The sequence below is a fragment of the Cupressus sempervirens genome, chromosome 1 (assembly GCF_028749045.1).
Source record: "Cupressus sempervirens isolate cs-2001-9-10 chromosome 1, ASM2874904v1, whole genome shotgun sequence".
NCBI classification, from domain to species: domain Eukaryota; kingdom Viridiplantae; phylum Streptophyta; class Pinopsida; order Cupressales; family Cupressaceae; genus Cupressus; species Cupressus sempervirens.
Window position 1 is genome coordinate 794402079 of NC_143118.1, and position 26278 is coordinate 794428356.

The 26278-nt window shown below is 38.1% G+C and overlaps 1 protein-coding gene across 2 annotated transcripts in view; it reads left to right on the plus strand.

Annotated features, from left to right (window-relative positions):
- Positions 1 to 688: 688 nt before the first annotated feature.
- LOC149580266 (obscurin-like protein) overlaps positions 689 to 26278 on the plus strand; it is a 50401-nt gene continuing 24811 nt past the window's right edge. The window contains exons 1-2 of one of the 2 annotated variants that reach the window (XM_089790148.1): positions 689 to 2176; positions 2318 to 2485. In XM_089790148.1, coding sequence (XP_089646274.1) covers positions 814 to 2176; positions 2318 to 2485 — 1531 coding nt within the window. In that variant the 5' untranslated portion in view covers positions 689 to 813. Of the gene's footprint in view, positions 2486 to 26278 lie in introns of both variants that reach the window. The other variant, XM_089790146.1, reaches the window with a different exon arrangement.

Here is a 26278-nt window from a genome sequence, read left to right on the forward strand (position 1 = left end):
TTCCTTACCAATCATAGTTACTTTTTAGGAGATCTCTATTAATTGCAATAATTGGAATTATGAAACTTGCATCACATGTTTAATGGGCTCTTGAAAGGCTTTCCTATAGCTCTAGTGGTCGTCGTTATTGTAGTCTATCAAAGTCACACAAGGTTAAAGCATATATTTATGAATAAAAATTTATTCTTGATTAAGCTACTATGAGGAAGGTAATCAATTAGTTTTCGATATATATACGTACAAAAATCAAAATAATAAATTTGTTTTTCATATGCATTCTTCAACACCACTGTCTTGGTGGGACTGTCCCATGCAGATCCGTCTCTCACTCAACTTTCACCATGGTTGGTAAACCCTACAAGCATACACAAGGCATGTGAATCATTGCATAATTTTATAAAATACAAAGAATGCAAATTTACTATTGGACATAATTTTCAATGTAAAAGAGATGTTTAACATTATGTTTAATATGTTGGGAAATTGATTGTCATGTCTAAATATTAATGGTTTAACAATGGATACCCACAAAAAAAATATCACACACAAAACAAAGTCAAACTTTTATTTTCTCGATATATGATTTTTTTCTAAATTTATTATTATTTTTGATTACAAACTATGCACATCATGGATCAAACGAAGTATACATTTTTGTGAGAGGATTTGTGAGAGGACAGCCGTATGGCATAAGCTGCTTGGACGTGCAAGTACAAGTGCTACTTTTGTAAATTTATAGTCTCGTGGGTGTCATTCATGTAAGTCCCTTACAAATTGTTGCTCTTAGAAACTAGGATTCCCTGGACTCGAGAAATGGAAGATGCACTTTTGGAGGAATGGTTGGAGAAGCACGCAGGGGTAGGGGCAGCGGCAGGGCAAGTAATAACAGCAAGGGAGATTGCCGAATCATGGAGCATTCTAAGAGACTGTCTGGAGAAACAGAAAGGTGGAGTTTTACAATATGGTGATTGCAATTTAACGCTAATTGCCCTCAACAAGCTGAGCGCCTGCAGACGCACCCTTCGCGTGGCCCTGCCACAAGCCAAGCTACTTCTTTCACTCTTATCCTCCTCCTCTATTCCAAGGGAAGCTCGCTCTGTGGCAGCAGTCGTATTCACTCTCTGGCTTCGAAAATCCTCTGCCACTCTCAAACCGCAATCCCTGTCGATTGAAGCGGCCATTGAAGCTGCGCGCAAGAAATCATCAGAAGAAGATGAATTGTTGCCATGTGAACGATTATTGCTCTTGGGTTGCCTTTCTGGTGCTCAAAATGTAAATTTGTGTATCCAGAGCAGAGAAATTTGCTTGGAAGAGGTGACAGAGATGCTCTCTGACCGCAAACAGACGGAGGGTATTGTGTTTTCGAACTCTCAGAGGACAGCTGAAGCGCTTTCAGGTGCTGGATATGCGTTGTTTTCCTCTGCTCATTCTTCTCGTCTTTTCCCATCAATTTTACACTCTCTGCTCTCTCTCTGGAATCTCCACCATGGATTTTGTGCGTCTATTCAGCAGGGCCTCATGCTGCTGCATCTTATGGAATGGGTGGGTTCGAATCTCATCAGAGCGCATGGCAAGAAGAGTGGTATCAATGTGGGCGCTCTTGAATTTAAGAGGATTGCTGGTTTAGGGCATCCAGCTTTGGATTTTGCGGTCGTCATGGCAGCTGGAGGTTTCCTTAAGGCTTTACGATCCAGTAGGAATAGTGAATTCGTCAAGGATAGTGTCGTTGTGCACCAGTTGGAGGAAACTGTTATCGCTGTAGCAGGAACTGTTGCCTCTAATTTTAAGACAGTATTCGAACCTTTGTCTGCACGATTTCCCAAATGTGCGGATGATCATATCCATAGAGACAATGAAACTTTGAAAAGAAGACTTGTTCTGCAATGTACAGCTGTGGCAATATCGCATTGTGGGGGAGTTCCTTCCCATGCCAATGTGCTCCAATGCTTAGTAGCTACACTTCTAACAGAGACTTTTCCTTTGGGTATTATTTATTCCCCCAAAACGACGGATGTAAATGAACATATTGGAAGTGTTTTTTTCAAGGAAGGTGGAGCCATGACTAGGGCGATGTGTGATCAATACCTTTGGGCATCCAGGGATTTGAAGAAGATAGTTGAACATCTTATGTGGGAATTCTCTTATACGCTACATCAAAATCATCGGCTTTACATAGGTATGCATTGTACAAATCATAAACATACGGTGAAGGCTCTTGAGAATATCACAGAAGCTGCTTTTTTCACGATTGTAATGTTTTTCTCCACTGCAACAAAAGAGGAATCACTTGATGAACTGCTCTCTGTCACTGCGCTAGATGCCCTTTCATATGTGGAATATTTTCGGGTGCAGCACATGCAAATGCAGCTTCCAGAATATCGTGAGATGATTAAGTGCACGGTTTTGTGTGTATCGAAGAACTCTTCAGCCACCGCTGCACTGGTTCATCGGTTGCCACCTTATGACAAATTAACACAATTGCCAGGTATGAAGGCCAAGCTTTATGACAACTATTATGGCTCACTTCGTACCCTTGTCCGTATGGCCCTCAGTATGATTTTGATCGCTGACTGGTATGCAGAATTTAGAAGTAAACCAATAAATGTTTACAATAGATTTGGAGCATTACTATTATGTGAAACTGGCCCTCGGCATCATCTCTCAGCTGCGGCTGGTGAAAGCTACCGTTAGATGCTAAGGTTATTGTGTATGTTGATACAGAGGCTGAACAATTCTGATGTAAATGTAATCAATGGAGTAAACCAAATGTTGGGATACATTCTTATTCCTTCAAAATCCATGAAATAAATTTCATTTTTAAAGACATTTCATAGCCAAAACAAAACTCTTTCCAACACTGGTTTACAATACTTTACCATTCACATGGTCTGACTGCTATACCCAAGTACATTAATCATAAAATTCAATCTTGATATTTTATTTCAAAACCCTTTGTAGTATTTGTTCTAAATTAGAAGTAATAAAACATATCAAAAGCTGAGTCAAAAACACTCAATCCATTGGACATTATAGTCTCTGCATGTAGACCCATTTTCTCTGTCATAAATTAGAAGTAAAACTAGTAACCCTTCCTTGGCCGTCTAATAACTTTCTCAAAACGACTCCAAATAAAATTAAATTTTTTTTCCATAAACCCTATACGAGCCTAGCTTTTGAATATATAAGCCATTAAATTTTTCAATTCATAAATTGTTCTACAAGCACCAATCATTGCCTGTAACTTCAAAACAAATCTTTAAAAACCAGTCTTCATTAAAATGACCATAACTGACACATATCTAAATGAAAATGACTCAAACCAATTGGAAATAAAAGCTGATTCATATATGTTTCCAATGAATACAACTAGAACTTCTATTTCATCCAAATATGCCCATACCAAACATATAAATCCGACTGTAGCTGGGCATTCCCAAATTTGCAAATGACCACTTTTACCAAAACTAGCATAACTTCTTCAAACCTTAATAAAATTGTTCCAAACCAAAAAGAGAGAGAATATTATTCATCCTACTCTTCAAATATACAGAAAATACAAGGGTTCCAGGCTGTACATGGCCGTACAAGACCTGGAACCAACACCAAAATAGTTAAAAACAATCAAAATGGCAAGTTCTTGAAAACCAATTGCTTCAAAAATGACTTTTTTCTTCTTCTCATTCACCCCTCTCTATTTGGAACAACCAATACAATGCTTTAAAGTGGTTGTGGTGGTTTACAACTTCCCAACCACCTTTTAAACCAACTCAACACATTCTTTTAACCTTTGTACATTTTTCAATGCTTCTTTAAGCACTCCCATTACAATGCAATTTTTTTTTTTCTAGTTTTTAATACATCACAATGCAAACTTAAGAATTTTAACCATTTCTTTAACATGGTTATAAGAAAATCTAAATGACTCAAATATTACAATATTATGAAATTCATCATAATGTATGAAGGGTCAAAATGCTCCTACATCATAACTTACAGCGAAAGATCTGGTGTTTTTGTGGGTAGAGATAACTGGTGGTATGTGGATCCATCATAGCTGCAAGAAGGATGCATTTTCAATTGTGCATGTGAAGATCTCAAGCTGAGATCTTGGTATTGTCTCCATTAGAGATACATCTAGAGTAGGATGTTGAGAGCAACCATTGAGCGAGAGTGGGAATTGCATCACCGGACCGAGTCTACTGTTGGGTAAGATGACAATAAGGTGGTATGAAGAAGCAGCATGAAGCATGATGGCTAGCAGCCAGTCTTTACTCTATTGATTGGAGTCATTTAAAAAGGATAGAGTACACAAAAGAAGCATGGACCTAGTGATAAAGACAAGGAAGTGAAAGATTTTTTTTGCTGAACTCTCCACTACACATTTCCATGGGACATGGAAATCTTTTAAGCCTGGGAGTATGATGCGGGAGCATTTTGACCCTTCATACATTATGATGAATTGCATAATATTGTAATATTTGAGTCATTTAGATTTTCTTATAACCATGTTAAAGAAATGGTTAAAATTCTTAAGTTTGCATTGTGATGTATTAAAAACTAGAAAAAAAATATTTGCATTGTAATGGGAGTGCTTAAAGAAGCATTGAAAAATGTACAAGGGTTAAAAGAATGTGTTGAGTTGGTTTAAAAGGTGGTTGGGAAGTTGTAAACCACCACAACCACTTTAAAAGCATTGTATTGGTCGTTCCAAATAGAAAGGGGTGAATGAGAAGAAGAAAAAAGTCATTTTTGAAGCAATTGGTTTTCAAGAACTTGCCATTTTGATTGTTTTTAACTATTTTGGTGTTGGTTCCAGGTCTTGTACGGCCATGTACAGCCTGGAACCCTTGTATTTTCTGTATATTTGAAAAGTAGGATGAATAATATTCTCTCTCTTTTTGGTTTGGAACAATTTTATTAAGGTTTGAAGAAGTTATGCTAGTTTTGGTAAAAGTGGTCATTTGCAGATTTGGGAATCCCTAGCTACAGTCGGATTTATATGTTTGGTATCGGCATATTTGGATGAAACAGAAGTTCTAGTTGTATTCATTGGAAACATATATGAATCAGCTTTTATTTCCAATTGGTTTGAGTCATTTTCATTCAGATATGTCAGTTATGGTCATTTTAATGAAGACTGGTTTTTAAGGATTTGTTTTGAAGTTACAGGCAATGATTGGTGCTTGTAGAACAATTTATGAATTGCAAAATTTAATGGCTTATATATTCAAAAGCTAGGCTCATATAGGGTTTATGGAAAAAAAATTTGGTTTTATTTGGAGTTGTTTTGAGAAAGTTATTAGACGACCAAGGAAGGGTTACTAGTTTTACTTCTAATTTATGACAGAGAAAATGGGTCTACATGCAGAGACTATAACGTCTAATGGATTGAGTGTTTTTGACTCAGCTTTTGATATGTTTTATTAGTTCTAATTTAGAACAAATACTACAAAGGGTTTTGAAATAAAATATCAGGATTGAATTTTATGATTAATGTACTTGGGTATAGCAGTCAGACCATGTGAATGGTAAAGTATTGTAAACTAGTGTTGGAAAGAGTTTTGTTTTGGCTCATGAAATGTCTTTAAAAATGAAATTTATTTCATGGATTTTGAAGGAATAAGAATGTATCCCAACATTTGGTTTACTCCATTGATTACATTTAGATCAAATCCCCTTGGCAAACACCTGCACCCCGAAATATCCTTTTCTATGTTTTTTCGAACTTATTCAAGATTCTTCTATTTATTTAAAAGAAATAGGCAGTAACAAAAAATTGAAATCTCAACTCAATAGATAAAGACTAAGGCAAAGATGACCATTAAGGCAAAGACTAGCAAGACAGGCTGTATTGATAATTAATTGACTCTGGATCGTATATAGCAGAGATTTTGTCCTGTTCGCTTTTACAAGGTTTGTCTAAGAGATTTACGGTCTTCAGAATTGAAGTTTTATCACATACAAATCCTCATGCTTGATGCAATTTCTAGTACCAAGTACTGCAATAAATACCCGGGCTGCTGGTGTATACGATAGACCAAGTAAGTGTGAAGATAATCTGAAAGTGCAAATCAGAAAATACAGAACAGCAAGAATAAAAACACAAGAACTCAAAGTATTTATTGAGGTTTGGCTTTTACCGCAATATGAATGACAAGAATAGACCTGCTTTTATTATGAATAAAAACAATGTTCTTGTGTTTTTATTATGAATGAAAACAATAGACCCGCTTTTGCTTGCCATATAGACAATGTTGACAAAATTGCAAATCAATGGATTTGGGCCTTGGTTGTTTTTCCCTCTTGTGCATAACATCAAGACCTTTCTTACTCATGTGATTGAGCCTTTGATGCCATAGTTTGAAGTTGCTGTCCACAACTATCATGGCTGCTCCCACTTCACCAATATTTTTAACAATATACAAACTACCAACTTTGTCTCCCTTTGCAACTACCATGGAACCTTTTGTTGCTGTCCATGTGTCTGCGAGAGTAGTTAGAAAACCTTGTATATAGGGTTGACTTACCGAAATCAGATTTCTCTTCAACTTTGGAACATGATGCACATCTTTCAACAACCATTTTCTGCCTCCTTTAATGACAACAAAATATCACCTTTACCTATAATTTTACATGCTTTATTGTCTCCTAAATGTACTTCTCCAAACTTACCTTTTTGATAGTTTGTGAAATATTTTGTGCATGGGGAGGTATGGAATGAAACACCAAAATCCAATACCCAAGAGGCTGAGCAGTTTCAGTTGTTGATAGTATCAAGACATCATCATCTTTGTTGCTATGTTTGCATCGCTGTCCCACACTCTTTCTTGTGCTCTTTTCTAGGTTCTATGACCTTTCTTGACATGGCCAACTTTGCCATAAAACCAGCAATTACCATTTCTCTCTCTTGAGTTTGATCTCCGTGCTGATTTGGATGTCCTATGATAATTATTTCTGCCCCTATTGTGGCTCCTTCCTCTATTCTCAGTGCTCACCCCTAGATAAAGATTCTTGATTCTTTCTCCTCATGTCCTCACTAAGAAGAGTAGCTACCACATTATCATAAACCAATTTGTTCTTGCCAGAAACTGAAGTACTTACCGATGTCACCAGACCATCCCAACTATTTGGTAAAGAACATGGCAAGAGAACAACCTTATTCTCATCATCTTGAGGCATGATTGGGTTGACATAGCAAAATATTCAATTCATTGATATGATTGGACATAGCAGTTCCATCCTTCATCTTGAGCTTATAAAGTTTCTTCATGAAAAAAACTTTATTTGCAGCTGATGCCATTTCATGCATGGCTTTAAGCTTGTCCCAAACAGATTTTGTTGAATTTTCATTTGCAACATTGAAGAGAACGTTTTTGGACAATGAGAGAAAGATTGTTGCATCACCTTATATCAAGAGTATCCCAATTTTCATCTTTCACTAAAGAGGGCTTCTTTGTTTTTCCCCCAAGTGCAAGTGCAAGATCTTGCTTAGTCAGCTATGATTACATCTGTACTCTTTGTCGTCGGTAAATATTGTGTAGCCGATGGGTAGATAAGCATGTAGTCGTTAATTATTATGTAGCCGACGAACCCCTTCGAGAAGGTTCTTTGGAAAGTATATGTACACCATCTAAGATCATTGTAATCATCATTGAAAGCATTATGTAATCTCTTTGGCATATATGCGAATAATAAAAGGAGTAATGCTGTTCTTGTTTATTGTCTGTATGCATTAATCTATTTACGCCATACGGTAAACATTTGGCGCTGTTGCCGGGGATCGAACCCGGGTCACCACTTCCCTCATTCCTCCATTTGGCCAACGACATGGGCCGGTCGTTATGACTCCACCGACAGTGGCAGATGTTGTTCTACGGATGATTGTAGATGTTGTTTCCCCGACAGCCTTGATAGATGTTCTGCCGTTGGTCACGACCGAGGGCTTGCCTTCCCAAAGTTGTTCACTAGTCCCCGTTGCAACAACAAAGCCAGCCCTAGAGATGGTAGAGTTGCCAGCGCCAGAGCTCGAACCTCAGGTTCAATTAGATGTGATTGGCTTTGATGCTGTTAGTCACTATTTCGTCCTCCTTGTTGGCGGATGCGTAGCCAGCATAGTCAGTTCAGCCAGCACAACAAGATGAGAGCATTGAGCCAACACAAACAACACAACCCGAGAAGACGGAGGTGATGGATAGAGCGAGTGCATTCCTGCAGCAGCAGTTCTGACTCATTCCTACAGAGGTCGGTCTGTCCATTTAGTCCCTGAGACATGAAGGGGTATCCCTTGGACTAGCTGCCATATTGGAGCCATAAGAGGTGGCAGTTCCACAATCCGAGGATGCGCCCAAAGAGGACGACGCGGCACCGGATGTGGATGTGGCCGCAGGTGAGGCAGAGATGGATAGTGATGGGGAATGGACGATGGATGATGTGGCGAAGGAGGATTATGGGTCAAATGAGGATAGATGCAAGGACTCCCTTAGAGCCATGCGGGTCGCCTTGAAGAAAGGACATACCATTGCATTATAGGCGTTGACTTGTCGGAGAGAGTTGCATTTGATCCGGGCTTATATTCGGGGAGTTTTCCCTAAGCGGTTTCACTCCTGCTTTGAGGACAGGGGTTGGCCAGCTGTTGAGACACCAAAGATGTTGGCTGATTGGGCCATTGAGCTTGAGCTGGGACTGTGTAACATTCCGATGGAGAAGCTAGCGCACGAGATAGTGGGGTTGTATAAAGAAGTCTATTATGCTCATGGGCGTGCAGAGATGGACAAGGCATTAGGAAATATCACAGCTGAGAGATCTTTGATAGTAGAGAGGGAGATTAGAGAAAAGTTAACTGCGGACTTGGCCAGCCAGCAGGCAGCGTGGGCAGCTGAGCGTACAACACTGTTGCTGGACAAGGAAAGGCCGAGCAGGAATTGCAAATAGCTAAAGCCCAGGCTATGGATGCAACGCTTCTTCTGAAGGAAGCCATAGAGGTTAATACGCGGACTTAGAAGGACTTGGCACATCCGAATGGATCAAGTGTACGAATTGAGCCGGTGGCAAAACTCTTCAGGGATGTAGCCTCCTCTATAGTATATATTATTTCTATATTGTATGTTGTTGTCTCCTATTTTTGTTAGTTTTGAAGTTGCCAAGACACGACTTTTCTTTTTGGGGGGGGGGATGATGTCATCGGTAAATATTGTGTAGCCGACGGGTAGATTAGCATGTAGTTGTTAATTATTATGTAGCCGACGGACCCCTTCGAGAAGGTTCTCTGGGAAGTATATGTACACTATCTAAGATCATTGTAATCATCATTGGAAGCATTATGTAATCTCTTCGGCATATATGTGACTAATAAAAAGAGTACTGCTGTTCTTGTTTATTGTCTGTATGCATTAATCTATTTATCCCATACGGTAAACACTCTCCATAAACCAAAATTTTGTCTAAAGAACTTCTGCACCTTCAATTCTTCCATGACTTTGGATTTTTAATCACTAAAATCGCTCCTAGTAACTCTACCTTGCTTTGATACCAATTGTGAAGATAATCCGAAAGTGCAAATCAGAAAATATAGTACATTAAGAATTAAAACACAAGAACACAAGTCTTTATCATGGTTCGACCAATTTTGCCTACGTCCACACTTGAGTAGGGGAATCTTTTATTATCACTTTGTCTTTGTCTTTTACATCACAATTGTAGCGTTAGCTTGTTAATCGCTATATGAAATGAACCTCCAATCATAGTTGGAACAATTGCCAAGGAATCTACGAGTTTCTAACACTCATTGAGTTTTTCGCCGTAAAACTCATAGAAAGGATTTACTCGGTGGGAGGCGAGTTTTTCTAAAAACTTTTGGAACAGCAGAAAACACATGTTGACCCAGCAATATAGGGCAAAAAATTTTATTTTTTGCAATGCTAGTTGCATTTGTGCGTTCTAGAGACTTGTTTCTTTTGTGTTCTCTTTAATTAACTTATTAGATGCATCTTCTCATCAAATTTGACAAAAAAATGTAATTTTAATTAAATTTCAGCGGTTTTTTTGGGTTCCTAAGTTTTTTAAAAAAATGACCGAGTTTTTCCCTATTAAACTTTTGTGGGGCTTGGCGAGTTGTTGCCGAGTCCGAGTTTTCCAACTATGCCTCCAATTACACATTTATAAAGTCTCTCAAGAACTGAAGTCACATAATTGGAGGGAAAGATAATAAATTTGTAATAATAATATATGAAATTGTTGGGCTTCACACACCCAACAAGCTCCCACTTGAAGTCCAACCGTTGCAATTTGAGAGACTCCTCTACTTTTCTGTAGCTGTTATTTCTTTACAATGGCAAGAGAAGCTCGGCAAATTTCGAACTTTTTTTGTAGAATTATCTTTGTAATTGCATCAACTGGATTTTCTTTGGTGTTAATCTTCTTTACTTGAACTTTTCCCTCCTCAAGGGTGCTCAAGATGAAATGAAAATGAACTTCAATGTGTTTAGTCCGGCTATGAAAAACAACATTCTTTGCTAAATCAATAGCACTCTTGCTATTACAAAACAAAACAGAACCTTGTTAAGGACATCAAAATCACCAAACAAATGTTGCAACTAGATCATCTCTTTTGCGCGTTCGGTGACAGCAATGTATTTAGCCTCAGTAGATGAAAGTGAGACCACTTGTTGCAACATTGTTGTCTAGCTGATCGCTGCCCCAGCAAATGTAAATACATAATTAGTAGTAGATCTTCTATTGTCTACATTTCCAGCCACGTCAAAACCAGTGTATCCTCTTAATGATGCATCCTTGCCACCAAAATACAATACAAAATTAGAAGTACCTTTAAGATGCCTCAATCCATTTGACCGCATTCCAATGTTGTTTATTAGATTACTCATAAATCTGCTCACTAGTCCGATTGCTTGGGCAATATTAGAACGAGTGCATACCATATCATACATAAGGCTGCCAACTGCTGAAGAATATGGGATGTCCTTCATATAGATTTGTTCTTCTTGTGTCTTGGGACACATGGCTGAAGAGAGATGGAATTGATCAACTAGAGGAGTGCTAATTGGTTTTGCATCCGCCATGCCAAATTTTTCCAAAACCTTGAGAACACAATTTTGGCTAAGAGGATGTATGAGGATGATATATGGTTGTCATTTATAGCAACATATACCTACTATGAAGAGGGAAAAATATGTTATGGAGTTTTGTATACTTGGACTTAGAAAATAGTCGAAGTGTTATTCAACAAAACAGTGAGCAATTGAGGTATTTGTTTTAGCGTGGTTTACTGGAGGCTATGCGTGGTTGAGGGAAGGTGCTACAAGATGTATAAAACATGCGGTTAAAAGCGCTGAAGAAGATTCGATGTAGGAATAGAGATATGGATATTTTTCCAGGTACAGGTTATGACAGGCAGGACATAGCAGATGATAGAGTAAAGGCATTTTGGTATGACTTAACAAGGTTGGGACGACATCCTAGAGGTGAACCCTCACTTAGTAAGAAGTAATTTCAAGTTTTGGGAAACATGCAAGCTATTGAAGGCTGAGTAGTTAAGTAGATTGGTATAAAGGAAGATAGTTTTTGTTGTAATAAGTGTGGCATCATATAGTAATGATATAATGTTTGAATACACACTTTGTATGATCAGTATTGATGCGAATCTAATGATATTACAATATAGTACATATTTATGATTAGTTTTGAAGAGAGAGAGAGCTACAAGGACATATCAGATATTGAAGATATCAACATTGTGTAAAAGGTTTTTGTATCTATACCTTTTGTATACAAATTGTACTATTGTATATGCATGTTTGGGCAGTGGGCTCAGCTTGCTATTTTTATTGTAATACCAACTTCTAACAAGGTTGAGGCTTCTAACAAGGCCTAGTCCTCTAACAAGGACATATATAGTGTACAAATGTAATGGACTCCTAATAGGGTCAATATCTTTCACAAGATAATTTTGATCAGTGGATCAACCATCCCCACCAGGGTTTTACCTTGGCTAGGGTTTCCCTAGTTAACAAATAATGGTGTTATGAGTTGCATTGTGTTATGGTTATGTTTACTTTTCATTTTGCCACTCCAGGTGGCCCAACTATATCCTCTGTGAACAATAGATTCCCTCCCTGTTGCTTTCCCCTTTTTGCTTGCAGTCGTTGCGGATGAAGAGGCCACTTGGCTGGATCTTGCTGGTGCCACCTATAGTCAGGGCATTGGCAAATGTGTGACCCTCATAGTTGTTGTGCACCTATCCCCAATGGAATAAAGAATGAGTAATTCGTACCCCCGTCCGATCAATGCCAGATCAATCTTATGGATGGCCTTACCACTTGGTCTCGATGGCCGACGGGGATTTGTTCGGGCCCTATAGATAGTAGGGGGTTGGACACATGTGAAGAGTACAGTTTTGAAAGCGACTTCTTCCAGTTCGCCAGTTCATTTAGGCTCAACCCCTTGCTTCACATTAGCAGACAACCATGATACAGGCAATCTCCTTCTGTGTGGGATGATGGAATGGATACTCATTCGTAATTTATGTATGTGCTCGGATTCCTTTATCATTTCTTGGGGGGGCTCCCCTTGATCATTAGGCGGGAGCTCTATTCCTGAGAATCGGAAACAACTACTTTCCTCCGTCCCACCCACCCATGGAATGATAGGGAACCCCCCCACCCCCCTATATACAATTGAGGTAGGGCAGCCGAATAGTTATCTACCTTTGCAACTCTAGCCCCCCCTTTCCCCGTAGGGGTAGGGCATGTTGGCTAGGGGATAAGGGGGCGGGGCCAACTATAGTTGCCTCTCAACTGACTAGCTATTGGGCATGCATGTAGGGTGGGCCCTACGGCTTCTAGGGCCCCCCCTACCCCTATATTTTAAAGGTAGAGGTAAAGGGAAAGGGAAAGGGTGAATAGTAGGGCCCCCTGCTGATGAACCTAGCCCTAGCCGATAGAAAGGATAGGGCCCTATCCCTATAGACCCGACACTTTGCATGCATAGTGGTGCAGGGGGTCAATAGGGGGGAGAGCCCATCTATAGTCTAGTCGGGCCCTGCTCCTCTTCCCTTGCATGTAGGGGCAACATTATTCTGCAGGGTGCGTGCCTTCCGGAGGATGAAGGTAATGGATCTGGATGGGGAGGAGGCTAAGGGAGATGGCACTACCTATAGTTATAGTCAGGGTTTCTCGGCCTTCTGCATCGTCCCTTGGCCCGGGGTGGGTTTCAGAACCGTACGTGAAGCTTCTGTTGCATATGGCTCCTCTTGGGATCAGAGGTCTTCGTTGGCTCCGGGATACGGGGAGTTCGATGCAGACTGTTGTATGCCCCCTGCACATGAAGCCCCCCCTCTATAGAATTGTTCAACCAGAAACAATTCTAGTAAACCCACAGTAATAACTCCCTCTTGCCTCGCAACTATAGTTTGGTTCCTCGACCCCACCGAACTTGGGCTTTCTATGCTTTCTTTTGTACCCCACACGAATAGAAAAAAGGGGCGGCGTGGAGTTATGCTAAGCTCGCTCCAGATTGAGGCCGGGTGGCTACCAAATCCATGAGCCCTACGAGCACCTCTGCATTTAGGACGATATCGGTTCTCGGCCGGGGCGACAGGTGTGTTGGGGTTGGCGAGTAGGGGGTTGCCTCTTGGGGAATGATGACGTGAGCAATTTGCCTTCCCTCCTCGTCCTATCAGTTGCCCTACCGGGAGCACAGGTCTAGGATATATGCAGGCCACCGAACCAGTTTGGTTGCATGGGCAAATTGTTAATGATATCCATAGTTGGACAAAAGTTTGTGGAACACTAATTCACCCCCTCTTAGTATTCCTTGTTTCTAACAATTGGTATCAGAGCTCAATTATTTATAGGAGGCCTAACAATTTGAGTAAGATCTCTATGGATATGGGTTAGTAACAGAAGAATCTTGAGGAACTTGATACAGTCATAGAAGAAAGGAACAAAATGAAGATCAAACTTAGAGAGGCACAAGACTTTATTCAAAAATTGAAAGAGTTGATTGAATCAACTAAATGCAAGAAGACAGAGACACATAATTAGATCAAGGACTCTTAAGCAATTTCTAAACTGAAGAAGGAAAATGAAATTCTAAAGTTTGAGCTTGAGATTACAAACTTGAAAATGAATATGCTGGAAGATGAAAAGAAAAGTCGATTAGATTTGAGATCTAAGAACGCAGATCTTAAACCCAAACTTACCAAGATGACATCTAAGCTTGAGACTTCAAAGCTATAGTATACAAAACTCGAGAAGTATAACACTATTGTAAAAGGAGAACTTACACACACAAAGCAACATCTTGTGAAGTTATATTCAAGTACTGAAAAGCTTGATGAGCAAATTATGGCACAAAGACCTCTTAGAGACAAAATAGGGATTGGGTATATTGAAGGAGAATCATCTAAAGAATCTGAAGTTATTGAGGAACAAGATCTAGTGAACCAACAACCTGATCAGCAAGAAGATCTGAACAAAGAAGTACCTAATCAAACTGAACAACTTGAAGAAGTAAAGAAACAATTTAATGGAAGATGGTTTGCATGTAATCAACTTGGACATATGAAGGACTTAATAGATAAGTATACTAAATCATTTTCTGGTTATTGTTATAATTGTTTTGCTTATGGATATAAATCTAATGAATGTAGGAAACCTAGATATAATAATAATAACGGAATATATGAAAGTACTAACCCTGCAGCTAGTAGATCATTGGGAGCAGCAAATATCATAAGAAATGGAGTTGTGTGTTATAAGTGCAACAATTTTGGACATATTGCTAGGGATTACAGACTAATCAATATGGACTTAGATATGGAAACAATGTTATAGCATGTCAGATTTGCAACAATTTGGGACATATAACAAGGTTTTGTAGAATGAACAACATGAACATGAGATCACAGAATATGAAGACAAGAAGGAAAGCAAACATGTAAGAAGGAATGAGAATATGTAAGGAAAGAAAATTGAAATACTAGACAAAACGTTTGTTAAAGCAAGAGCAACTACAAGCACTCAAGTATGGGTAGAGAAGACAAATGATATATCAAAGAAAAAGTTGAAATCAGTTGTGGTAGCTGAAAACCCCTTGTCAACTTAGGAATTCAATTCATTAGAGAATTGGGGGATAATACACTTGGAAATTCATCAAACCCTAAAACAGTGACATAAAGTTTTGCCCACTTGGGAGAAGCATGGAAATAATGTTTAGAAGATATAGTTAAGAGCGCATAAGGATTTGAGATCATATGTGAGTAAGAGAATGGAATTTAGCCTACTGACTACAAAATCAGCTTTTGAGTTGAGTGTACATGAACAATTAATTCAGATCGGATTTGTGGTAGATATAAGGAATGAAGTCAAAGTTATTAACTACCATTCGAGCATTTGAAACCTAGAACTTGTAGAGGAGATTAGAGAGTGAATTGAAGGTTATTTGAAGCATTTGAAAAGCGAATTCAAGCAAATCTACACCAAGCCCTAATTATGCAATATTGAGCTATTTATTCACGCCATTAAGGATAAACTATGAAGTCATTTGAAATTAAGGAAATGGATCCCTCTTTACTAATGATATCATGGAAAAACCAAGGTAAAGTTTAAGAAGAGTACAATTGCACATGTGGAAGATGACCCTGTTGGGGCATTTTTGCAAATTCTAGATGGAGTATTAGTTGTAGAGGATGTAAGGTCTTACATAGACTTCAAATTTGAAACCTTAGGAGATTTTGATATTTCTAGTGAATTTGATAAGGTGTATAGACAAGACATGAGTTTTAAGGATGAATTTGAACACCTAGGGCAATTAAATATTGTGCATATCATATTCCACCATAAATTTGATAACAAAGAATGGGCAAGAACTATCTCTAGCAAACTTCATGATAACAAATTCTGGATTGGAGATCAAATCATTGAGATAACTAGTGACCTAATTCACGAAGTGACAGGCTTAAGCAACAAAGGCAAGATGCCTATAAATGAGAAAAATGTAAAGAAAACTGTACTGAAAAACACAAAGACTAAATGGAATGGTAAAGTTATGATGTTAAGCTTGATTAAGCAAGATGATGTGAGATTAATTAGCAAGATCTTAGCATATAAGATGAGTTTCAGCTCTAGGGAAGATGGAGTCTCAATGGACTTCATTAATGCAGCATATAAAATGTGTGTTGAGAGGATAGAAGTCAACCTTTGTGAAATTCTGAAACAACAACTCTTTGACAATCTTGAGAGGATAAAGAAGAATAAATATGCTACATTTAGATTTGTATCTTTAATAACCTACCTATTCTTCCATGTCATGAAAAGATTCCCTAATATGCCCCAATCTGAATGGAAATCAGATAAATGCACAATGGGATTGATGAGCCATTACTACAGGAAAACATCAGAAGACTATATGATAATGAACATAAACAACTTGACAAGAACTTTTCAATCTGAGATGAAGAAAAGAGTAAGAATACCAAAATTAGTTGTAGAGAAATACAAAGAAGAAATATGCTTTATGGCAGAGAATGACAAGACTTGTATGGAAGCAGTTGTTCCAAGAGTTATGTTTGTGGACCCCTTAAGATATAAGGCTACAGAGGCAGAAATAGATGAGTATGCTAAGGAGATCTTGAAGGCAGATATTGATGAGGATAGTGACAGATGGGGAACTGCAAAAGAAAGATTGGTTGAAGCTCAACAGTTACAGATTTCTAAAGCAGCTAAGAAGGTAGAGAATGTTGTAAAGAAGATGCTTCAAGACACTCAAATGAAAAAAAAGAATATGTTGAAGCCAAGCAAGCAACCACTGGAATGAAGGCAAGCGGACAAAGCAATATCTTGTTGGCACAACCATTGTCAATAGCACCTGCTACAAATTCACCACTAGCAGCACCTACACCTTCAACTTCAAGCCCTACCAGTGCAATACCATCAGTAGCAGAAGCACAACCAGCCGGTGAAGATGTAATAGTTATCAGTGAGAAGAGTACCCCTGCAGTTTCTAGGAGGTCTACAAGGACATCTCCATCAGTGATCTTAGCTTCTGTTAAGCAAGAAAAGGAGGAGGAGAAAAAGGAGGAAGCGACACTGAAAAGGCCAAAGAGAATCAAGGAGATATCTGGTGATCCAGGACCTAAGAAGAAGCCCAAAGTATCGATGACCTATGTTGGGAAGTGATAAAGTGTAGCTTCAGTAGAAGTGAAGTACACATCATACTTAGTATATGAATTCGTGATTCTCTCTCTCTCACACACACACACACACATATACATACACGCGCGCGCGCGCACACGCACATTTACATAGTTACTGATTATGCATTTCAGTATTCATTCATATACTTAATTGATTATCTCAGAAATTTATATATAATAATAATTATCAAAAGGGCTATCGAGACCATCCGTCTTGGTTCAATGTTAAACACGATTATTATAACATAACTAAAGTCATGTCCCCCTATGTGGCCATTAGCCATGTAGAGTCATGTCCCTACGGGGACATGACCACACTTGCTTATATATAATGCCGATCGCTGACTGAGAGAAAATAACAATAACACGGCAATATATTCTCTTGGCCACGTAGAGTCATGTCCCTACGGAGACATGACCACACTTGCTTATATATAATGCTGATCGCTGACTGAGAGAAAATATCAATAACATGACAATATATTCTCTTCAGCAATGATCGGTGGTTACCTCTGAATTATAGTTTAAGATATCAGAATATTCATTGACATTAGAATTCATATAAATTACTGTATGAAAGATATAATCAGAATTCTATATCAAAACTTTTCTATTGCAGGTCTGTATTATTATAAATAAGAAACCAGTATTGCTTATTTCTATTAGGGATCCGCTTACATTTACATGGTATCAGAGCCACACTGATAGAGAAATTCATTCAGTTTTATAACAGATTCAAATTTATTTTTTATTTAAAACGATGGTGAATCATGTAAGACTAGAAGACAGACTTGAAGGAGCCTCCAACTTTGCATCATGGAAAATATGAGTAATGATTATTTTAAGAGAAATGGAATTAGAAGGATACATAGAAGATAAATCTATGCCAGAGAATGATCCAGACAAAACAACCTGGAAAAGACATAACAATAGAGTTATGAAGATCATTATAGATTCCGTCAAAGATCGCATACTCCCATCTATATCAAGCCTCAAAACAGCTTATGAGATGTTTTCCACTATTAAGAATACCTTCGAAATCAATAACACTAGTAGATTGTTAACATTAAAACAAGATCTACTATACATCAAAATGATCAATGGAGAATCGATTACATCTTATTTTCTAAGAATCTTAGAGTTAAAAGATCCACTTGAAGTCAAGTGGATGACAAAGAACTTAGCATTATAGCACTAAAAGGACTACCTTTATCTTGGGAAACTTTTATTTGTGGATGAAGTTCACGACTTGAACTTCCTAAATTTGAACAACATAAAAACGAATGTACTCAAGAAGAGGCTGAGATTAATTTCAAGAGGAATCAGTTTAAATCAATAGGGAGATATTCAATCTCTCCAAGTCAATACCAACAATAAATGAAAGAAAGGTAAATTCAAACGAAAAAGAAAGGAATTCAACAAAACATACAAGAAAAGAGATTGGTCCAAAGTACAATGCTTCAAATGTGGCAAATTAGCCCATACTCATAACTTCTGTCTGGAACAAAAGAAAATTCAAGCAACACTAGTAGAAGTCAGAGATGAAAAAGATGAAACTTTGCTTCCTACTTAGCACTCTCAAGTGAACTAAACTCCAACAAAAATACATGGATTATAGAGAGTGGAGCATCTCGTCATATCATGAGCTTTAAATATAAATTGGAAAGCTTTGAAGGATACTCCTCTGAAGAAGTAACTATTGGGGATAATTATACATACTTAGTAAAAGGTATTGGATCGTGTTCAATTCAACTAAATTCAGGTATCACTCTTCAACTAAAGAATGTTTTGTTTGTACCTGGTATAAAATGAAATTTGGTCTCCATCTTTGGCCTTGTAGACCAAGGGTATCGTATCACATTCCAAGAAGATAAAGTACTATCTTGGCCAAAGAACACCTACATTAAGAATGCTATATCTATTGGATTTAGAGATGAAAGTCTGTACAAACTTTGTAACCATCAAAATTTAGCTCTAAATCATGAAATCTCAAACATGAATAAAATCTAGCATAGAACACTAGGTCATCTTCATTACTGTGCTTTATCATCCATAGAAAAAATAGTAGTAGGGTTACCCAGTTTAAGACCTGATCATTTCGATATTTGCAAAGGATGTGCCATAGGTAAAAAAACACAAAAAGGTCCTTCCCCTAAAGTGAACACAAATCCAAATCTGTACTTGAACTCATTCATACTGACTTATGTGGTCCAATGTCTGTACCTTCCCTAAGCAGATGTCTCTACCATGTAATTTTTATAGATGATTATTTTAGGAAAACTTGGATTTACTTCCTTAAACTTAAAGAATCAACCGAAGTGTTATCCAAATTCAAAGAATTTAAAGCACTAGTTGAAAACCAATCTAAATAGAAAATCAAAACCCTAAGATCAGATAATGGGGGTGAATACATTTCAGAAACTTTTAAAGATTTTTGCATCTCTGTTGGGATTAAGAGAGTTTTTTGTACCATATAATCCTTAACAGAATGGAGTCGCAGGAAGGAAAAACATATCTATTATTTAATCAGCCAGAGCTATGATGCATGATCAAAACCTTCACACCTCCTTCTAGGTTGAAGCCTCTAATACTGCAGTTTGTATCCAAAATACATGTCCTCACTCTATATTGGAAAATACAACTCCTAAAGACGTATTTACTAGCAACAAACTAGATTTAAGCCACCTATGAATATTTGGGTGCCTTGTATATATTCACATCTCTAAGGAAAATATAACTAAACTAGAACCATCAGGAAAGAAGGGCATATTCATTGGACATTGTGAATCATCCAAAGGTTACAGGATTTACATCCCTGGACAAAGAACTATTGAAATCAATAGAGATGTAAAATTTGAAGAAGACATTGCTTTTAACCTCTCCAAGAACATTGATGAATCATAATCAAAACCTACTATTGAACTAGATGAGAATCTTCTCGTAGAGAATGAAAGGGAGATTGATACTGGAAATCTTGTACCTCCTAATCCAAATTTAGAGAATATTGAAATCTTAATAATACAAAGAGACCACTTTGGGCAAGAAAAATGATAGAAGAAAATCATATAGAACTTGATGAAGTAGTTAGAGAAAACAAGAGAACAAGGAACTATTCATGCTATGTAGCACTACTCTCTGAACTCATCAAAACATAGCCTACAAATGTCGAAGAAGCATTGTCATGCCAACCTTGGAAAGATGCAATGATTGAAGTATATCAATCCATACTAAAAAATGATGTGTGGGATGTTGTACCTAGACCCAAAGATAAATTAGTTGTCTCTTCTACATGACTATTCAAAATCAAGCATGCACCAGATGGTAGCATTGAAAAATACAAAGCCAGAGTTGTAGCTCACGGATTCTCACAAAAGGAAGGAATAGATTATGAAGAAACTTTTGCTCTAGTTTCCTGTTACACCTCTGTCAGAACCATCGTAGTTGTTGCAGCATCCAAAGGGTGGAAGATACACCAAATGGATGTTAAAACTGCATTCTTAAACGGTGAAATTGAAGAAGTATACATCGAACAACCTGAAGGATTTATCAACCATGACAAAAATTCTCATGTATGTAAATTGAAGAAAGTCTTAAACAAGCTCCCAAGGCATGGTACGAAAGAATAGACAGCTACCTCTCAAAATTAGGATATTCCAAAATGAAGTTGATCCTAACGTATATTTAAAAATAGTTGAAGGTGATATGATTATGTAATAACAGGTGAAGAACATCTTATAGCAAAATGCAAACAGGAACTGACAAAAAAAATTGACATGAAAGATCTAGGGCTTCTTCATTACTTCCTAGGTCAAGAAGTTTGGCAAAAGAAGAACTACATCTTTCTAAATCAAGAAAAATACACTGTTGACATTCTGAGTTTGGAATGATGGATTGCAAACCCTTAACTACTCCAATGGAAGCAAATTTACATAAACTGAAAAATGACGGATTTGAATCTGAACCGACTGATCCTACTTACTACCGACAAATTATCAAGTCATTAATGTACTTGGTAAACACCCACCCTGATATATATTATGAAACTAATGCCTTAAGTCAATTCATGTGTAAATTGAAGAAGATACATCTCATTGCGGCCAAGCACATTTTATGATACTTACAAGGTACAATTGGTATGGGTCTCAAATATGATCAAGTTGAAATTAATCTTCACGGATATTCAAATTTTGATTGGGCAGGTAGCTCTATCGATCCTAAGAGTACTTTAGGATGTTTCAGTCTTGTGTCAGCCATGATCTCTTGATTTAGCAGAAAACAATCATTAGTCGCCTTAAGCTCTATTGAATCATAATACATAGCTTCTTCCATGGGAGCCAGAGAAGCAGTATGGTTAAGAAAATTGCTAGTCAGATTATTTAGGAAACCCTTGAAGCCTACAATCATCCACTGTGATAATCAAAGTTGTATCAAGCTTTCGGTGAATCTAGTTTTTCATAATCGATCTAAGCATATTGAAATACCTTATGATTATATTAGAGATATGGTAGATGAGATGTTCTCAAGTTAGAATACATAAGTACAAACGAACAGACAGTAGTGTACTTATCAAACCTCTTGCCAAGCCCAAATTGGAGTATTTCAGAGGCAAACTTGGTATGATTAAATTATAATTGTAAACACTGAAATCAAGTTTCAGTTTTCTTTTTATGTATAGTCATTATTCATTAAATGCCACTATCTTATGGTTGCACCAAATATGTAATGAAAGGTGATGATCTTTCATTGACATATAATCAGAAGTCAACAATTGTAAGGTGACGATCTTACAAGTGGTAGACCTATTATGTTGACAAGATTGTGTTGTTATTCCAAATAATTGGAAGTCTTGATAACAAACGTATTATGATCAAACTTCATTAAGTTGTTGTCCCGGAGTGCTGGAGATCATAATGCTTGTCATGATAGAGTTCATGACATTGTGATTTTGGTTACCTGATGAACTACTTCAGACCATTGTATCTAAGTATTGTAAATCTGATAACTTATTCTCTTGATAGATATCATTAAAGATGATACCTGTCACACATATCAAGAGAATATGAGAATATGAGAAACCTGCTAACTGCTCCTCCGCTGCCACCTTCTGTAGCTGACTCTGTTGGGCTAACAATGCCACCCTTTCGGATTCCCAGGCTGCCTTCTCCACGGAAAGCCTGGTAGTTGACTCCTCCCAAGCCCTCTTTGCTGCTACTTGATTTGCCTGGCTCCTCTGAAGGGTGTAATATGCATCCTTGTGTATTTTGAGTAGCTCTTGAGTTAAAACCTCTACTGGGCTCTCCATACCCGGACCTTTCGTAGTGGCCCAATCCTAGCACATCTTTGCAGTTTCCACACTCGGCCATCCCCGTTCCTCAAAACAAACTGTAAAGGCCAATGGGCATCCTAATTTCATGAAAGATACCACTCTTTCTAGCTCTTTTACTATTGAGTCCAAAGCCTATATCTCTGCAGAGGCCACTACTTGGCGAGCCCGAGTCGCTAGAGCCGCAAAATCAGTGAAGAATGCCTCTCTTATCATTGTTTTTGGCGCTACTGGAGGTTGTTGCTGCACACCTATAGCCCTCTCTACTGCCTCTGCCATCCACTCAACAACACTATGTGGTAGTCCATCATTCTGTGTCGGCTCCTCCACCTATGCCTATAAAGAGTCTTCCTTCGGAACTACTTCTCGCGTAGGTGTGTACAGTTATGTCACTCGAGGCATTGGGGTAAGGTGAAACTTTGTACTTAGGTAGGTGCTCAACTTCTGGGTTCTGCTCTATCTGTCCAACTCCTTAGGTGATGCTAACAATGTTGTATCCACCATGAACAATGTATCTGAACCCACTACGTCCAAATGAGCATCCAGTGTCCTCAAACCCTCGCCTGTTGGTATCTCCATCACTCCCTCCTGAGTGTCCATCGCTTCCTCTGGACCAATTATATCAGCCTTTGTCGCTCGTACGGTTGGCAAGCGCTCTTCACCAACTCCTCCAGGTAACCCCATGGCTACCTTCGGTACAACTGTATCAGGTATTGCGACTGAAGGCTTGGTAGTCCCTGAAGGTGCTAATATTGTTGGCCGTGTTGCTGGCCGTGTTGTTGGTCTGGTTGCGATGGTGACTGGCATCATGACAGCAGGTTGCCTAAATTGTCCAAACCTAGGAATATGAACACCTGTGGGACTAAGTGCGAGTGGGCAATAGCTGTGAGGGTCCTCGGAAATAGTAGGGGCGGTGCTGTAATAATTTCGACTTCTTCTTCATCGTCCTTGTCCTCCACTTCCTCCTTTGAGTCACTGTCCTCCGAAGATGTGTCCTATCTCCTACTATCCGTGCTCAGAACTTTCTACCTCCTGTCGCATTCTTTTTTGTCTAATGTCCTTCTGCCCTCCAAGAGTATCAAGGTGCCTCCACCGCATAATCAGTGTAGCTTCAGTAGAAGTGAAGTACACATCATACTTAGTATATGAATTCGTGATTCTCACACACACACACACACACATTTACATAGTTACTGATTATGTATTTCAGTATTCATTCATATACTTAATTGATTATCTCAGAAATATATATGTATATTCAATAATAATTATCAAAAGGGCTATCGAGACCATCCATCTTGGTTCATTGTTAAGCATGATTATTATAACATCCACACTCATAGACAATGCCGATTGCTGACTGATAGAAAATTTCAATAACACAGCAATATATTCTCTTCAGCAGTGATCAGTGGTTACCTCTGAATTATAGTTTAAGATATCAGAATATTCATTGACATTAGAATTCATATAAATTACTGTATGAAAGATATAATCAGAATTCTATATCAGAACTTTTTTATTGCAGGTCTGTATAATTATAAATACGAAATCAGTATTACTTATCTCTATCAGGGATCTGTTTACATTTACATGAAGAAGACTACAGAACAGAAAGAGAAAGAGACACCACCAAAGAAGATGAGAGGTTAGATCACTCCACCATCAGTTGAACCTCAAGCCAAACCACAGACTCAGCCACAACAGGGAGAGAGCAGTGAGAAGAAAAAGAAAAGTTGGAAACCAAAGATTGGAAGAATGAACCAAATGATAATAAAGGATGGAAACTTACTTGATTGAACAAGTATTATGACTTGTATGACCCCTTGCAGAAAAGGCAATTAGAAAATGCAGTTATCAGATATATGATTAATTTTAAGCAACTTTTTATTCACATTCATGGATCATCGCAAAAGAACTGTATAATAGATTGATTGAAAAGAAGGCCACAACAAAAGAAGAAGACAATAAAATCAGAGAACAAGCCATTAGGAAGCTCTGTGATATTCAAAATGATGATCAAATGCAAGGAATCTTGAAGAAAATTGAGCCATTGTTGAAAAACAAGAATAGATCCATATTAATAATAGGACAGTATGAGACTGTGATTAAGGAAACTGAGTTAGCAATTGTTAAAGTCATGACAAAGACGCCTTCTACACCGGCAACAACAACACCAGTAGATGAGCCACAAGACAGTGCAGTGATGTATATTGAGGATGCACCTAATGAGCAAGATGACTGCATGATGATACGGGGAGCTACAATTCCAATATACACTAGTGAAGACCCCTTTGCTAGTACTACAGAAGACCCCTTTGCAGGACAACAAGACTATAATGTTGGCAATTTGGTTACAAACACAATTTTTGATTACTCCAGCTCAAAGGAAGAAGAGAAAAAAGGGGAGAACATGACTCTATCAGTGTGCAGGGAAAAACATGACTCTATCGATGCGTGCAGACAGGAATCACCAAAAGAAATGTCGTTGATACCTTGCTCTGTGAGCGCAGAATTTGATTTCTCACCACATTGGGCAAACATAGTAGATGAAGCCACATCCAACATTATCTCATTGAAGAAGGCAGATAGAGAAGAGAAGAAAGAAGAGGACAAGAAAGAAGAAGAACAATGAAAGAATGATCAGATGGATGCCCAGCCATCTCATTCACAAGAAGAACAAAGGCTTACAGTGGAGGAGAGGTAGATAGTAGTTGTTCAAACATCTAAAGAGGCAGCAGACTCATCACCAACAAGTACTTCAAAGTCACCTCTGGAAGCACTTTTCACAGGTTTGCCATCAGATGTTACCAAGATGTTTGATGGTAACATGGACATACATAAATACATTCAGTTGAGATAGCTGAGAAAACTGGTAAGATAAGCAAGAGTGCATTAGGCACACTTGAAAGAATGACTGAGAAATTGAAGAATACCATTTAGTTACAGATCAATGAGCCTGATGTAGAGAAGAGAGACGAGAAGACAAAAGAGGAATTTGACAAAAAGTTCTCTACATTAGTGGAAGTTGCAGCAGTGAAGGCACAAACTACACATGATGCAAATTTATTCAGCACTGCATGTAACAATATCACCAATGATTTATCAGTCCTAGATACTTGTATCAAGGAATTAAGGAGATGCCTGCAAGAAGGCAAGGATCTATATGGAAAATGTGCACTATCTTTTGAATACACTCAAGGCATTCAAAAAGAGATCAAAGACAAGGAGACATAACTGCAAGGCACTGTGGATGAATTGAAAAATCCAAAAATGCACAGGTTATTGTTTTGGAAAGAAGAATGAACAATGCCCTGATAAGCTGAGGCTACTGGAATTACAAAAGGAGAGAACCATGAAGAAGTTTTCCCTATTAAGGGAACACCTTACATTGAAAATTGATCAAGTACACAGGCAGCTTAAGGAATGTATGGATGCAAAAGAATCTTATGGTAGACTGGTATATTCTTGTCTCAATGTAGTTGAGTTAGCATCATATGGCTTATATGCATTAATCAGTGTGTCTGAGGCAGTCAAGGACACATGGGAGAAGGAGTTCACCAATCTTAAGCAGAAATTTGGAGAGTGCATAGCACTCATAAATATGCAGCCAGCATGAAGAGAAGAAGGTAACAAAATTTTGACATATATATAGATTTTGACTCACCTTTGCCATTGATTTCAAAGGGGGAGAGTATTGGATAAGAGAATTGTTAACTATAAAGAGTTATAAATAGAATAAAGTA